At 32.7% G+C, this 16836-nt stretch overlaps 1 protein-coding gene and 1 long non-coding RNA gene across 6 annotated transcripts in view; one reads left to right on the top strand and one right to left on the bottom strand.

Moving 5' to 3' along the window:
- Positions 1-2966: 2966 nt before the first annotated feature.
- The window catches only part of LOC149478735 (fructose-bisphosphate aldolase-like), a 144227-nt gene continuing 130357 nt past the window's right edge, over positions 2967-16836 (bottom strand). For 2 of the 5 annotated variants that reach the window (XM_089708386.1, XM_089708383.1), the window contains exons 2-9: positions 16266-16382; positions 15025-15116; positions 11102-11276; positions 9914-10117; positions 9040-9155; positions 8542-8641; positions 7869-8068; positions 5755-6615 (exon numbers count right to left, since the gene is read on the bottom strand). In XM_089708386.1, the coding sequence (XP_089564512.1) occupies positions 6520-6615; positions 7869-8068; positions 8542-8641; positions 9040-9155; positions 9914-10117; positions 11102-11276; positions 15025-15116; positions 16266-16377 (1095 nt within the window). In that variant the 5' untranslated portion in view covers positions 16378-16382 and the 3' untranslated portion in view covers positions 5755-6519. Of the gene's footprint in view, positions 3684-5754; positions 6616-7868; positions 8069-8541; positions 8642-9039; positions 9156-9913; positions 10118-11101; positions 11277-15024; positions 15117-16265; positions 16383-16763; positions 16783-16836 lie in introns of those variants that run through there. The other 3 variants (XM_089708387.1, XM_089708385.1, XM_089708384.1) reach the window with 3 other exon arrangements.
- Positions 7247-7839, top strand: LOC149478736 (uncharacterized). The gene is made up of 3 exons (XR_016317307.1): positions 7247-7362; positions 7497-7594; positions 7714-7839. It is a non-coding gene; the product is annotated as an uncharacterized LOC149478736 (long non-coding RNA).

Below are 16836 nucleotides of genomic sequence, written 5' to 3' on the forward strand. Positions count from 1 at the left end.
ACCGGTACCTTCTATGAAATGGGTCAAACATACCCCAAAAATCCCTTGATCCTTTGGTTCATCGGCACTTAACCGGTAAAATAGGCCAAAGGGCCCACTTGAACCCAGATTAGGGCATCCCAAATATTGTTTTGGAGTTATTTGCTTAGGTCCATTGTTCAAATGTTTTGGCAAAATTTTGAATTTCGCGCGGTATTCCGTGAGGATGTTCACCCGGAAGCAAATTGGGTTAATTTTAACCCTTTTAAATACTTTTCATATCATAGATATGAGGTAATTAAAGGGATTTGATACTTTAGTATCAAGTCATAAAATAGTTGAAATTACGGTATGGCTAAAGAATCATATAATTTCTAATTTCTTACTATGTAGAGTCTATAAAGGTTAACAGTAAGAGTTATCCTGATTTTTTTCTGCAATAGTATGTAGGAAAATACTTATTTGGATGCAGTTTTTTATAATATCTGCGCACAGATTCAATTCTACAGGACTTATTTAGACGAATTTTTCAAAAGTACTTTAATGAAAAGGAACAATAAAGAAACAGAGTTAAAATAATACTCAGTTTTTAATAAGGTTTCGTTCATTTCTCTTCACACTAAACATTATGGGCTTATCATCTTTTCATGGCTGTTTTCAACGTTATCACACGAAAATGTAATTTAAATTTCTTTTATTGCTGCGCATCATTTATACGATAAGGCTTTAAAAGGTTTTATGGGAGCGCAGGTCAAATTGGGGGTAAATAACCTTTGAAATCGAGTGCAGAGTAAGTAATTTATAAAATCTTACTTTGGAAACTTACCAGGGTGGAATAAACGGCAAGAAGTCAGATTAAGAATAACTTTAAAAGGACAAAGGAGCTTGTGGGGTCTCCTGCTTATAATTAATAATGAGTAATTATAATTAATAACTATACTTGATAAACTTCGGTCAATTTTCGAAAAAAAAAGAAATAAATAACTAAAATAGAATAAGTTTAAACTAATAATAATTGATGATCGTATAGATTGTTATCGTAATAAAACTACTCAACCGGAAGTTCCGCCAGATTAGACATTACATTTTCGACAAAACCAATCAACCTTTTATTTGTATCTTTACAATTATTCTGTATCAAGATCAGTCAAATACGTGCATAACGAATGTTTGAATTGCAGTCAGTTAAGCAATCATTATTGTAAGGTCGGCGTAGAGTTAATTTGCTGTCAATTTTATAAAAAATAAAAAGTGTTTTTAAACTTGAGTAACTTTACTATCTCGCTGCTCTTTCGTTCATTCAGATGGCTTGAGAAATAAGGCTGTGCACATTATTAAAAGGACTTTCAGATCTTCTTCCTACTTATTTATGTATTACCTAGGTACATGAGAGTTTAATTAGTGTGTAGGGTCTTTATTGTACTCATTGGGTAAACCTAATTTTATTTCGGTTAAAAATACGTAGATTCTATTATTAAGCTTGTCAGGTACCATAATTGCTGTGTCTACGTTTAATTTAATAAGCATTCCTTCTTGTTTCTTTTCGAAAAAAATATAGAAATACCATTTCAAATTTACTCTGTGTCAAAGAACATACCTACCCACATCTAAAAACAGTTTATACCAAGAAATTCTACCCATCTTTCCAACCTACCTAATAGCCAAACAAAAGTGCACAGTATGTCCATGCCCTACGCGTGCAATTAAGCCGGTTCATTGAACAGTGTCAACGCTTGTGAATTTCCATGGGTCGGGCACAAAATCGATGGGCCGATGGAAACTTTCGCAATTATTGAATGCTCCTGCACCCGACTGCATTGGGCAGTCATATAAATGAAATTGGAAGATGAGTTTATTCGAAAATTATATTCAACATTTTATTAGTTATTAAGCTGCGTCGCGATATTTCACCAGAGTAAATGAGTTTTTCTTGTTATAAACCTAATGTTCCGAATCCTTATGATAAATAGATATTCTATAATTTATAAACGTGTCTATGTAATTTTATTCAAGGGTTCATTGAGTTAGTCTATAATATAGTTCCTCTTTATTTCTACTCAATTCAAATCAGCATTTACTTAACCCTACAGTAGTCGCGTGGTCTACACGTGTAATCCAGTGATACAAAATTGCAAATTTCTAAAAATCTAATAATAGCTAAATAGTACCTACCTATTCGTAAATCGTGCGCCATTTTTTTGGTTTCCAAATTAACAACTAACTAGTTGAAATTGTATTTATTTCATTCATGTCCCTTTTATAATTTACAAGATTTCCAACCCATTGCTTCGCCCACGTATTCCAAGAAAAACCGCATAGTTTCGTTCCTTTGGGATTTCCGGGTAAAAAAAGCTTATGGGTATACCAAATTTCATTGCAATCGGTTCAGTAGTTTTTACGTGAAAGAATAACAAACATCTATCCAAGCTCACAAACTTTCACGTTTATTATTATAAACTCGTTGAGTAGAATTAACAGACCCTATTTAAGTAGCAAGTAAAGAAGTTATGTATGTGCCAGTAATACGTAATTCCAATCATGTGTATACTCCCTAAAAGTCTTGATTTTTTTAATTTACTAACAAAGTTCTTTGGTATTGTAGCTTTCCTTAGATTATGTGAAACTAATTTATTTCAAGACCAAAAGGCTTTGATCGTGACTTTGAGGTAAACCAACAGTTATCACAATTTTTATGAATTTAAGTACTTATATAAATCGATGTTATAATGAGAGGATAATAAAATTTGCTACGTGTTATAAGCACTCAAATCCTTATACAAAGTAACTAATAGCACTGAAATATTTCTGACTGAACTAAAAATTTTAATTACATGGAAACTAAACCATTTCTTTGTCACAAAGAAAAATCGTAGCCAATTCACTTTCTGTGATAAGTAGAGATTCTTATAGACTAGTATAGGAATAATACGAACTAAGAACCTTAGGATGGATGGGAAGTATATTTGGGTGAAATAAAAAACTACAAATGATCGAACATTACACTTTACTCTTAATTATCAAAATACCTTTAAAACTAAAATAATATAGTAAATATTTAAATAATTTATACAAATAACCAAGTGTAAACTGTATCGATGATACAAAACTATTTTTGTATATTTTTATCAATGTATTAAAAAATTACATTTGCCTATGACTCTTAAATAATTGTGTACATAATTTAATATAGATAATAATGCATTCGAATAATCACAAAATACGAAAGCATCTAATATGACGCCTAATCTCAATCTAATACATAATGAATTCAAATATCTAATTTACACAGCAACAACAACGATACGCGCTTGGTGATTAAAATTTAAGGTTACAATTTCGAATTACACTAAAGCGTCACATAGCAAAGTTTTGGCGCGAAACATCTACACAACGTCACTGTCAGTTTTGACTTTTGACACTGACAGTTCAACTAATGTCAATAGTGTTGCCATTTAAAAATCGAATGTATTATGCGTTGACATTGCTATGCAATACGCTGACGATACCAGGCTTGCATGAATTCGAGGAGCCTCGTTGTGCTTTGGAATCATTCCTACCACAATGATGGCATCGTCAGCTGTAATCGATTATGTACTACACTACTACGTTTAGTACGCGTGGTTAGCTACGAAAAGACCAGCCTCAGCTCCCACACCTGTTACGGAGCCGGCGACGTATTTGCCCTGCGATGCTTGACCGTTGGCCTGGAAAAAAGAAAGAAATTTAAATAAATATAGGTATGTTAACTTCAACAATTTAATATAATTTAACAGAACAGGAGGCAAAAACTAGAATACTGGGCTATAGCATAAGTTTTATAGGGATGAACTTCTTGTGATATCACTTTATCACATCCTTAGATAGAAGGTGCATCTTGTAATGCTTTTGATATATTTAACCTATTGTTAACATACTAATGTCAAACACTCGCTGGCTGAGAGGCCATTAATCATCGGTGTGCTAGACACGACCACTATCGATAACCGCTTATGGATTCCCAGAAGATTGAAGAATAGAGTGCGTTGGGGCGCTCCCTTTTACTTTCTCGTGATAAGAACATAAATACGAAGGTAGTGCGTCACTTTGCCTGTCATTATAAATGCGATAGAGCGCAACTGACGATTACGAGCATATATATTATTTGCCCCATGGACAGCGGGTATTAGTATAATAATAAAATCTGCGATATTTGTATTAAAGTTATTTTATATGCATAAACATTAAGGAAAAACATAATCAGTCATGTCAATCAATAACACTACGTCAAAAATTAATAGAATAACTTCGCCTACCCAATATTTAAAGGCAAATCACCTGAACTAATCAATTCTCCTGTTGTTGTCTAAGTACAGTTTATTTTTAATATTTCATAAGTACCTACTGTAATTTTTATATTCTAATTACAATAAGTCAACAGTGTCTTGAGATACTAAACTACTTACTAACTTTTTTTGTAATTGAACTACGAGTTTAAAAAAAATGTATAGATTATCTAGTAATAATTAATAAATATACTTTCTTAGCTTTTTACATGATACTGCTAGTTTTGCTTCTAAACAGCATTAGAAAAAAAAATATTGTCTAAAAAATTACTCCCTTATAATTTTTGGACGATGATTCATATTTCTGTATATAGGTATATAAGAAATAATATTTTTAAGACGGACAGATAGTAGACATGAATAAAATAACTCGTATTTTAGATAGGTAAATAAAATATTATATGTATAAGCTTAAAAAGTATAATAATATATCAATTAACTTGAGATATCTTTCGATAAAAAAAACACAGGAGATATCGCCAATAAGCATACTATTTACTCTCTTTTATTATTGTCATACATGGAAAAATAAAAGTCTAAGATTAGGGCAGTCAATAAATAGTATGCCCATAAGCTATGTATATTCTTAAATAAAAACTATGTTTTACTTGTGGTTAAAACTTCATGATACTAGTTAAATAATTTGTCTTGATATTTACATAAATATCTAATTGTTAATGTATAATAATAGCTGTAGCGAGTGCTGTTAGTGTCTATAGCTTAGTCTTTAAAGTTTTTTTTAATAAAACGTTTACTCATATAAATAGCCCATTTTTATAACCAAGCGACTACGGAAACAGGCCTCATCCTAGAAGGATTTGAGTTATTATCCTCTTTACTTCGTAAATCATTTAAACAGAAATCTGTCTTGGAAAACTATTGAAGCTTGAGAATAATATGTAAAACTTATTTAGGTACTATATATACAACAAGACTCACGATCGCCTATTAAAAGATTAAGGTTTGTCAAAACATGTCCAAGCGGTATTGCATAAATATTCATTCAAATTAACACCTTATTTCGTGGCAGTAATGTTCAAAATCTTTTTTATAAACTCATTAGGAAACTCTGCCCAATAGCACCTAATAGACGCATAGGCAGAGTTTTACTTTAGACAATTTTTGAATGTGATTTTGAGTCTAGTTTTATATTTTAAGTCAATTTTTTTATTTATATTTGAAATTGAGGACTAATTCAAATTTTATTAATATATATAAATCTCGTGTCACAATGTTTGTCCTCAATGGACTCCTAAACCACTTAACCGATTATAATAAAATTCGCACACCATGTGCAGTTCAATCCAACTTGAGAGATAGGATAGTTTAAACATGTAGGTACCACGGCCGAAGCCGGGGCGGACCGCTAGTTTATTGTATATGTAATACTATTAAATAAAATATGTACATCTACATAACACTTCTAGCATAAAGAATGGCAAAAAAACAACAGTATAATATAATTCTTTATTAATATACAGCAAGCGGTACATAAATGGTTAGTGCAACGTAACTACGTCTAGAGTAGTACTTTAGCAGGCAAACTATATATTATTATGCTTTATGGTCTACAAGGCTACATATGAATGACCATAGATTCACAATTTTGAAGTGAAACTTCTTTAGGCACGTTCAGAGTAAAATTTCAAGGTCGCTTCATGACAATACCTTAGACTTGTTACATCATGAAGTAGGCACCGATATCTCTTTTGAGATCTTTGAATCTTGAGAAAGAAGTTTCACTTCTGACACGTGTGCTCGGCACACACGCACTCTTTTTTTAAAATAACGTTTTTTTATTAAAGTAAATAGATGGATGAAAAGTGCTTTAATTGTGAATCTATGGTTCAAGATAGGAATGTATGAAGTTGTACATATTGGAGATCAAACATATATGTTTACTTACTATTAAAAGGGTTTTTATTTCATTTATATGTATTCATAGATAAATTAATATTTCATTTACCAAATCACTCTATTCAATAATTTTAATGACTAAATATTGATTATTTTTATTCTTATATGGCAATGTAACTTGGTAAATATTAAATCATGATAAAAAAAAACAAAAACAGAATAAAGAATCAAACAAGAAAATCATACAACAAGTTGTACATGCATAAAATTTCAAAAGAATATAACATCATCATAAACTTAAGTCTTTAATCTAATAATTGATATGTTTAATCGATATAAAAATCGATTTCAAGCGCAAAACTTAATAAGCGTGCGATTTAACAAAGTTCGATTTCGATGCGGCCAAAGAAGGAATCGAACCGGCTACATATTTTCCTCTGACTGCTAATCCATTGGCCTGTTGGATATGGCAACATTTTTTGAGTTGATTTTTTTTGTTGGCAACACAGACGATTTGAAGTACGGCAGAAGATGTCGGTGCAAGGAGGGATGGGCGTGAGAAAAAACGTTAATTATTAATAAACACATACAAGCATAGACAACACAATGAGTTGTTAAATATGTTACTAAATAAATACTAGGCTTATCTAGTAATTTTTCGTAGTATCTTTAGTCTTAAATTTTAAACATCTTTGCGCTATTGGTTTAAAATTTTTTATTTGTTGTTTAAACTCATACCAAGTCCTTTTTTTATCCACGTCATTTTTTTATCAGTTTAATAATATTTAAGTGAAAAAGAGAACGCTACTAAATTAATAATCCAATGTGAAAGTATTTAAAAAAAGTGTGAGTACAATAATTAAATTACTGGATAAGCCTTTTGCTGTAAAATTAATTATCTAAATCTAGTAGAAGCAAGCAACATTCTAACAACACAAAACACAGAAGCATACAAATATACAAAAATAATTAGAAAAAATTCGATACAAAGATCTCAACTTCAAAATTCTTAGTTTGAAATTTTGAAACTACAAAGTAATATTTTATTTACAGGACCACTTACAGTCAGTCAGTCAATCACCACATCTGTCATAGGTGACATGAAGTTCAGTCGACAGTCAGTCAGTAACCAGAGTCAGTAGTAAGTCAGTCCATAATTCACCACATTTTTAGAGACTGCTCGTAGACGTTCCTCATTTAACAAGTACCGTGTGGGTTCAGTCAAAAGTCAGTCAGTCAGTCAGTAAATCTACATACCTTAGCACGCTTCATCAGCTCCTGCTGTCCAGCGACAATGTTCCTGAAGGTTAGTGCCCATGATCGTTCCTCATTTTAAAGGTACCGTGTGGGCTCAATCGAAAGTCAGGCATTTACCGTCAGTCAGTAAGTCTACATACCTTAGCACGCTTCATCAGCTCCTGCTGTCCAGCGACAACGTTCCTGAAGGTTAGTGCCCATGATCGTTCCTCATTTTAAAGGCACCGTGTGGGTTCAGTCGTAAGTCAGTCATTCTCAGTCAGTCAGTAAGTCCACATACCTTAGCACGCTTCATCAGCTCCTGCTGTTTTCCAGCCCAGGCCCTCAACACTGAAGCTTGTAACGCACGCCCGTAGCTGAAGGTCAGTGCCCATGGTCGTTCTTCATTTTACAAGTTCCATATGGGTTCAATCGTAAGTCAGTCATTTTGCGTCAGTCAGTAAGTCCACATACCTTAGCACGCTTCATCAGCTCCTGCTGTCCAGCGACAACGTTCTCCGGTTTGCCAGCCCAGGCCCTCAGGACCGAGGCTTGTAACGCACGACCGTAGCTGAAGGTCAGGGCCCATGGTCGCTTGAGGTCCACAGTGTTGATGGCGTTCAGGTTCACTGACGCTTCTTCCTCGGACTGACCACCGGAGAGGAAGGTTACTCCTGGAATTCATGGTACCCTGGTGTTAGTTTTGTGGTATTTTATAATGTTAAAGGAATTATATCCATTGATGTCTTTTTAAACCAAAATTTGATTTTTACAAGTTTGTGTATTGAGAATTTGGTTGAAAAATATTAATAAAGTTTAATGTCATTTTTACGTATTTGAGTTGTTTCGTATGCTATATTTAACTTATGTAAACGCTTGTTATATATCAAAGTAACGCTGTTATTTCTTTTGTTGTTGAATTATGGAGCATTTTATAAAAGAGCAAAAAAATTGTAATGAATATTAAAATTGATATTTAATTGGAATTGAAATTGAAGAGCGACTTAAAGCGACACAATTTGTTAAATCAAAATAAATGCAATACCAAGTTATCACATAAATCATTTTAAGTTTACATATCAATTATATACATTGATCAATACATCAATTATTTTTAAATACCAGGGCAACATAAACTAAAACTCACCGGGAACAGCAGCGGGAACGGTCCTGAGCAGAGCGGTGACGGTGGCACGGCCAATGTCCATGGGGGTGTACTGCTTCTTGCAGCTCTGGCCGGCTGTTACCTGAACAATAAATTATATCATATTAAAATAAATAGGTTTTACGGTTTTATAAACTCTCAAAAATACACTATTTAAATTCTCAGAAGTTAATAATTAAAGATAAATTTAGTGCAACATTCGTTTGTAGGTTCGATAGCAAAAATTGTTATCCATAGAAAAAAATTTCAGAATTTTGAAGGTGATATCTATACTATCTATACTAATATTATAAAGAGGAAAGGTTTGTATGTATGTATGGTTTTCACGCATAAACTACTGGACCGTTTTTGATGAAATTTGGCACAGATAATCTTTAGACCCTGAGAAAGAACATAGGCTACCTTTTATTGCGAAATATGTACCACAGGCGAAGCCGGGGCGGACCGCTAGTAAACTATAAGAAAAAGAATGAATCATACCATGTTGGGTTTGAGAAGGGTACCCTCGAGGTACACGTGGTGGTCGCTGAGCGCCTTGTACACGGCGGCCAACACCTGCTCGGTCACCTTCTGTGCGCGGTCCAAGTCATGTTCGCCTGGTAACAATTGTTTTATATATTTATTTAAAAAAGGCTTAATAAGTTTCCGTGTCAGAACTATTTGGAGAAATAAATGAAAATAATTCGTTAATTTAATAGACATTCAAATTGTGGAATTTTGAAGTCTAGGCACACCCCGGACACTCCATACAAAATTATCGTTTTGACAGTCACACTGTAGAGACTGCAAATGTGTGTGTTAACGCTTTATGGTTGGCACATTTTTGACTAGCGTAAAAAAAAATTCGCGTTTTTCTGATGAAATACATCCGTAAACAGCACAATATCTAACCATTTTTTACGAAAAACGATAATAACAAATCCAAAATAATAAAATTACTTTAAGTCAATTTGATTAATGTTGTCAATCTTCGTTGCGTATCGTCCCTGTAGAAAAATGTGGATCATTTTTAGCCTAATCGTGAGGGGTGAGGTAAGTGTTTAATTTTGGCGGGAGGCGGAGAGTCTCCGTTCTGTAGCGTTTAGCTACTATTATGTATTCTGTGGTCTAGGTATAGAATATCTTTGAAAAAGTACTGCATGATACACATTGCACTTTAAATGCTTGAATTTATGTGTTACGTCTATGTACATACATAATAAAATAATATGTACTACGGGAAATAAATGTGCATTTATATGTGAGCGTGTGTGTGAGCGCCGCGCATGCATGTGAGCGTGTGCGTACGTGTTTGTGTGTTCGTGTGTGTGTATGTAGGTATGCGCGCATGTATGTGTGTACGTGTGTAGCTCACCATCGGGCAGCACTTCGGGCTCCACGATGGGCACGATGCGCTGGCTCTGGCAGATGGACGCGTAGCGCGCGAGCACGTTCGCGTTCTCCATGATCGCCTGGTACGAGGGCGTGTTGCGCCCGATCTTGAGCACGCAACGCCACTTGGCGAAGTGGCAGCCGTCCTTCTTGTACTGGGCGCAGCGTTGTGCGAGGTCGTCGAGACCTGGAATATAGACCACATTTAGTAATAATTAAAAAATTAGTAACATAATAGTTTTTTGTTGATTATTCGGACAATGAAACAGACTTTAATTCTCCTTATGTTTGGTGCAAATAAATGTTTTTATCTTAAAAATGTGTTTTATTTACATATTTTTAATTATGTATGATATGATACATTTTTAATTAAGTATGTATGATACATTATATTTATGTATTTGTAAATAGTTGCAATGTAATGCAATACTTTAATAGAACACATGCACGATGTGAAATGCTAATTTTATCAACATCGATGCTCTTATACTCGAGTAAAGATCAACATGTTCTAATAGTATTAATCTTTGCCCCATTATTATAAGTGAAAATATTCCAACTGTAGGATATACAAGTCAAATTGACGTAAAATTCTTGAGGAAAATATACAAAAATAATCAAAATTTCAAGTGTTTACACCGCATTATCAAATTCAAGATCAAGCGACGAGCCCCTAAAGATAAATATAGTTCTGATAACACATGTTGTTCGTTCGTTTGACCTTTATTACAAAACAGTGAACTTTAGTCAATGTATCGGCTACTGATTATTAAATGTATGGTATTGTAATATGTGGAATATTTTATGGAAAGTCATGTTATTAAAAGCCATTGCAAGTTGTATGATGCAATATACAAACTAGGTTCAGTTGTTTTTCTCTGGGTTAAACTGGATATCGAGTGAGGAAATTAGAAAGTCGATGTAAATTAGTAGCAATAGTTTACATTTGATAATGAGTTATTAATAGTTTTCAATAATCATGGATTTAAAAGGACATTCCCTATTTTAGCTCCTTTTTCCAACTGTTAAAACATCACCCTTTACTTTAAAATGCTTTCCTATATGGACAAAAAAGCAAAACAATGTTGAAAATTTTAGGTTACCTATTCGTTTTTAAATTTCAGTCCATAACCTATGCCTTTATGCAAATATAACCTATGCATTTTCTTACCCTGGGTGGTGCATTCGTCCTCCGAACCGAAGAGTGGTACAACACCCTTGTCGACCTTGATTCCGGGGATGATACCACGCTTCTCCAGCAGCTGGACCAGGGGTGTGCCATCATCAGCCTTCTGGTACAGTGTCTCGTGGAAGAGGATCACACCGGAGATGTTCTCGGATAGGGCCTGGAAGTGGGTGCTTTTAAGTTCTCGGTATCGCCAAAAATAGAATATTTTAGAGAAGTTTTATGTTCTTCTGGAGAAGCAAAAAGGGGCCTAACTTTAGTATAGAGTTAAGTTATAATAAATATTTATCATAACTTAATTTTGCTTCAAAACTTCGATAAACTTCGATAACCTGTTTTTTTATATAGCCGAATACATTGTGTATTTGTTTAGAACGTGTTGGTAGTTGGTACTTCGAACTCATATTATGCAATTTTAAAGAAAAAGTTAGTATGGGCAATAAATTTTTTCGGTTTCTTTACTACATCTAGGATAAGAACTGCTTTAAAAATTGTATGATTTTTTGAAAAATTTCTCAAAATGTATCTATTCATGGAGAAATTTTGAATATTTTTTTTCTTATATTCTGTATTACGCGTTGTCATTTCTACTCTTATCTAGAAGTAACGAATGACATTGAGGACGGTCGAACCAATTGAAATAGCAAGTGGGGCGTTACATCAATTATTTTAATATAGATTTGACTGGGAAAGAATTTCAATCATTCTCACTTGGAGCTGAATTGGTGTAAGACTAAATATAGTTCAGTCTAGTAATATTAATAACTACTTATATGGAATACCGAATACGTATGTTTATATGTGTTAAAAGTAGGGATGTAACGATAACGATACCGATACCGATATATCGGCCGATATAATCGGCAAGCCGATATATCGGTATCGCCGATAATAAATCAACCGATACCTATATTTTTTTATTAAATTCTTTCTTTTCTTTTATGTTTTTGCATTGTATTCATTCATATTGTTTTATTTCTGTTTCTGTAATAGTGTTAAGGAAGAGCGGAACCTCCTGACACAAGCATTTTATTTGCTTACTAGGAGTGTTCCAATCACAAATTTGTTTATGTAAAGGAAAGAAGTAAATAATTTTGAATTTTTTTAATTTTTAACGTGATAACGTTTTTAAAATCGTTTTAGTCGGGTGACATGTTCATGTTCATAAACTTGTGTCACACCAAAACCTCACGAGCGCGATCGCAGGTATAACGAGAGAGAGACGGACCGATCTCCCGTTTCATCTCGAGCGCTGCCACTGCATTATGTTATCACGTAAACATCTCGATCGCAAACCTACTTTACAAAAAACCAATTTTTTTGATATCAAAAAATTCAAAAACCCGCGCCCAATGAACGATGCGGGAGGCCGCCCGCGCGTGCGCACTTTGTTTTCTGAAAAAACTCTACCAATAGTAAACTTTTATTAGGTACTGATTGTATGTGTATTACTTAAAGTTTAACTGACTTTGTAAAATAATAATACTAAAATAAATGGTTTTGTTGTTTTTTGATTTGGCATTTTTATTTAAAAGAATACGATTAACAGTTGTCTCTGTTAAATGTTGGTAACTTTTTATGCATAATTCACTATTTATTTTTCTACCAAGCCATCGATATCGGTATCGGTATCGGTATCGCCGATACATTACTACAAATATCGGTATCGGTATCGTATCGGCAAAATCATGTATCGTTACATCCCTAGTTAAAAGGATGATGTAAAAACGTACTTACCTACTTTAATAAATTTATCAAAATAAAATCGTAAGATATGATATTATAGGTAAGTATTTTTTTAAATATCCTTTTTGTACCTAATGTTGTGACTCATGTTCGACCATCCTATTACAAATTTAGATACTTACATGGACATTGGTCACAGATAAAAAGTGATGCAAATCAATGATTTATTTACCTGTTATTTATCTTCGATATATGTAATCTGTAGGCATATTTTGTAGAGACAATAAGTCATGATGAGTGTGCAAAAAATTGTTTATTTGTTTATGACACACCCTCATAAAATTTAGTAGGTATATAAGTAGTAGTACATAAATTTAAATCACTACCTACGGGCTACGGTATTATATTTTAAGTAAAATATCATAATGAGATATTACAAACACTGTTTATAAAATGTTAGTTGATGTAAGTATCATTTATCGCTGTATAAACAATGCATTGAATACCTACATCAACAATACAAGATATTGCATAGTTGGCGAAATGAACCAAATAAACCTATTCATGTTAAACGTTTTAGCAATAATGTAAGGAAAAACTAACATTGTGAATACATAAAATAATATATCGTAACGAGCAAATATTATCCTGAATACCTACAAATACAAACTAAAGAAAAGTTGTGAAATTATGCAGTTTAGATCATTAAAAAAAAAATCAACACATACCAAACAGATTTACTTATTGACGTTTTAATAAAAATGTAGAGATTCCTTAAAAAATAATCTTATATGAAAAGCCGGTAAACTAAATTCGCAAGAATATTTCGACATCTATATTTGTTACTGATTTGATTGTTGACGCGAGTGGTAACGTGATTTTTGTCATGTCCGCCAGCGAACTTGTGCAAATATTTACTCAGTCTATCCTTTTCTATCACGTAGAAGATTGTATTTTCATCTTACCTACATGTTGTGGTCAATTTTTTTAGAGACGGTGGAAAGATGATTTTAATGAATATTTTTGTAAACAAGTGATAACTGCGTTAAAAACAACCGACTTCAAACTTGCACTTGCAACATTTACAAATACAGACAAAAATGCTCATAAAATAAAAACTACTAGGCCTATCCGAATAAAATTTTTATGGGACCAATTCGACACCATCCCGCATCGAACAAAAAAAGAATCACGTAAATCGGTTCAGAAACCTCGGAGTAATCGGTGTACATACATAAAAAAAAAACATACCGGCCGAATTGATAACCTCCTCCTTTTTTTTTGAAGTCGGTTAATAATACAGCTAATAAACAAAGACCGGTTTGTTGTGAATATAATATTAAATCGCAAATAAGTTCGTGATCCTAACTATCACTATAGAAATGTATTATTTAATCTAATTTCTAATTGGATAGAGATCGCGAAACAAACACACAGACAGCTTTAAAACCGCACAAAATTAAATTGTTAATAGACAGATCTTCACATCTGGAATAGTTTCATTGATAAATATTTCTATCTATTAATAAAACACAATGCGCAGTAATTTAAAATATCATTACGTTACAGGTAAAATTATTTGGCAATGATCACAGACGCCACACACGTCATCTGAACAGCGAAAGCTTACACATGTCTTGTTGTAGTGCCAATAAACCAATAGATTTACATAATATTATTATAGCATATGCTTAATTAGTATCTGATTGAAATCAGTGAAATGGAAGCACTTAATATTTAATTAAAAAAAAAACTGGACGAAATAAAAAAAGGTCATTGATACCAAGGACAAGTAACTGATCTATCTATTATATCCTATTGCGGTTAAGATTTGTAGGTTAAGCAGAAATCTGAGGAATATTTTTCATAATTTTGTCATTTTTAAAGTCATGAATGAGATTTCATGATCAAGATGTTTTTAAAGTTATAGTTGTACGCGTTCCAGAACAGCAATACCAAATTCAGGTAATCGCCCGAATTGTTTGCAGTAAGATGAAACGTTTTATGAGTAGTTTTACCAGTTTCCTAACTTTTTTTATAAACTTTTTTATTTCTCCCCCTATAAAAGATACATGAAAACATCAGCTCATTAGCCCTTCTTTTCACCAGTTTCTTAAGTACTATTTCCCTTTTCCGTCCCCTATAATAAGTTCATGTTCAAGTTCACACACGTAAATAATTTTTGCCGTCTTTCTCACAAAAAAGCAAAAAACAAAACTCACTGGGTCCGAGCTGAACAGCAGCTGACGGTACTTGCGGCGGTTCTCTTCTGTGTTCTCGACACCGATGTCTTGGAGACGCTTGCCCATGGTACCTAGGACATACAATATATAAGTTACAATATTACAAAACAATGTTTAATTGAAAACAGTACCTAGCACAGAGGGAGTAAGATATTAATAATAATTTTTAAAGTGAAGCTTCTTTAGGCCCGTTGGGGGTATAATTTCAAGTCGCGTCATGGCAATACCGTCACGTCATGTGATTTTGGTATCTTTGAATCTTGCCAAAGTAGTTTCACTTCTGACACGTGTGCTCGGCACATACGCTATTTTTTTTTCATTTAAATTCTATATTTCTATTCTCTTCTAGGATCACAAATATAAACAAATAAACAGATATAATATGTAATAATAGCGCAAGTTGAATTGAATTTCCAGATCCTTTTGATTAAAAATAAAAAAAAATCTAAAGCACACAAAATTTATGAAAAATTGTGCATATAATTATAAGATACAAAATTAAAGTTTAACGTACAAATTGTTATGTCGCATTTCTTTGATGTAAAACATAATAAATGTGAGTGCTACTCAAGATAAATACAATAAACTGACTGATAACAGTCTCCAAAGTAATAAAATTGAATTTATCAGTATTTAAAGTTAATGATACAAAGATATTCTCTTCTTTTCATATAAATTATAAACTCTATAAAAATGTAAGACCATAGATATTTTTATTAGAATTAATAATTCAAAGTTAAAAGATAACATAACATTTATCTATTGATTGATTCTCTATATAATATTATTAATTAAAATTATTTACATAGGTACTAAATTTTTTAATGAAACAGATGCACCAAATTATACAAACAGGAATATCAAAATAAGGAACAAAAAATGAATCTGAAAAGAAACTATTTATCATCAATTTATTTCATTCAATCTTCTGTTATGCATGTCCAAAGAATTAATTTCTTTCGCTTATTACCTATTCCTCACATAAATCTATACTAATATTATAAAGCTGAAGAGTTTGTTTGTTTGTTTGAACGCACTAATCTCGGGAACTACTGGTCCGATTTGAAAAATTATTTCAGTGTTAGATAGCTCATTTATCGAGGAAGGCTATATGTCATCACGCTACGACCAACAGGAAAGGAGCTACGGGGGTGATACCGCGCGGAGCATCTAGTGCAATATATAACTTAGATCTAAGTGTATAACTTAACCCAACTTACCGGTGGACTCATCAGCAGCGAGGATACCCTTGCCAGGTGCAACAATGGCCTGGGCGATCTTCTTGAGCTCCTCCTGGATCTCAGGGGTGGGGTATTGGAAGTAGGTGCTCATGGTTGCTGTAACAAACAACAATTATGAAATTAAAATACTCATCATAACAAAATAAACCTATAGAGGATTTCATCGCTTAATACATTCATTATAAACCACTCTATAAACAAAAAAAATATACAGGCTGAATTGAGAACCTTTTCCTTTTTTGAAGTCGGTTAAAAATAAGGTACTTATAAGTTAAATTTACAATTAATAACAAAGAGAAAAAATGATTGCTAAAATGATGCTATTGCAGAAACAATATGAAAAAAATTGAAAAAGTCTTGAAATAAAATATTAATTAATATAGGTAATATAAAATATCAATAGTATAGTCGGTTTAAAATAAAATATGTTATTATAATAAGAAGCAATATTATATCCACAATATAAGCATTTCTTGCCTGATTTTAAAATGGTAAAAGTGACTTAAATATCTTTAACACTACCGCTCAAGCCAAAAGCAGGCAAAACAAT

The sequence above is a fragment of the Colias philodice genome, chromosome 21 (assembly GCF_061535455.1).
Source record: "Colias philodice isolate Cphi_HAF_F1 chromosome 21, ilColPhil1 Martin Lab GWU primary, whole genome shotgun sequence".
NCBI classification, from domain to species: Eukaryota; Metazoa; Arthropoda; class Insecta; order Lepidoptera; family Pieridae; genus Colias; species Colias philodice.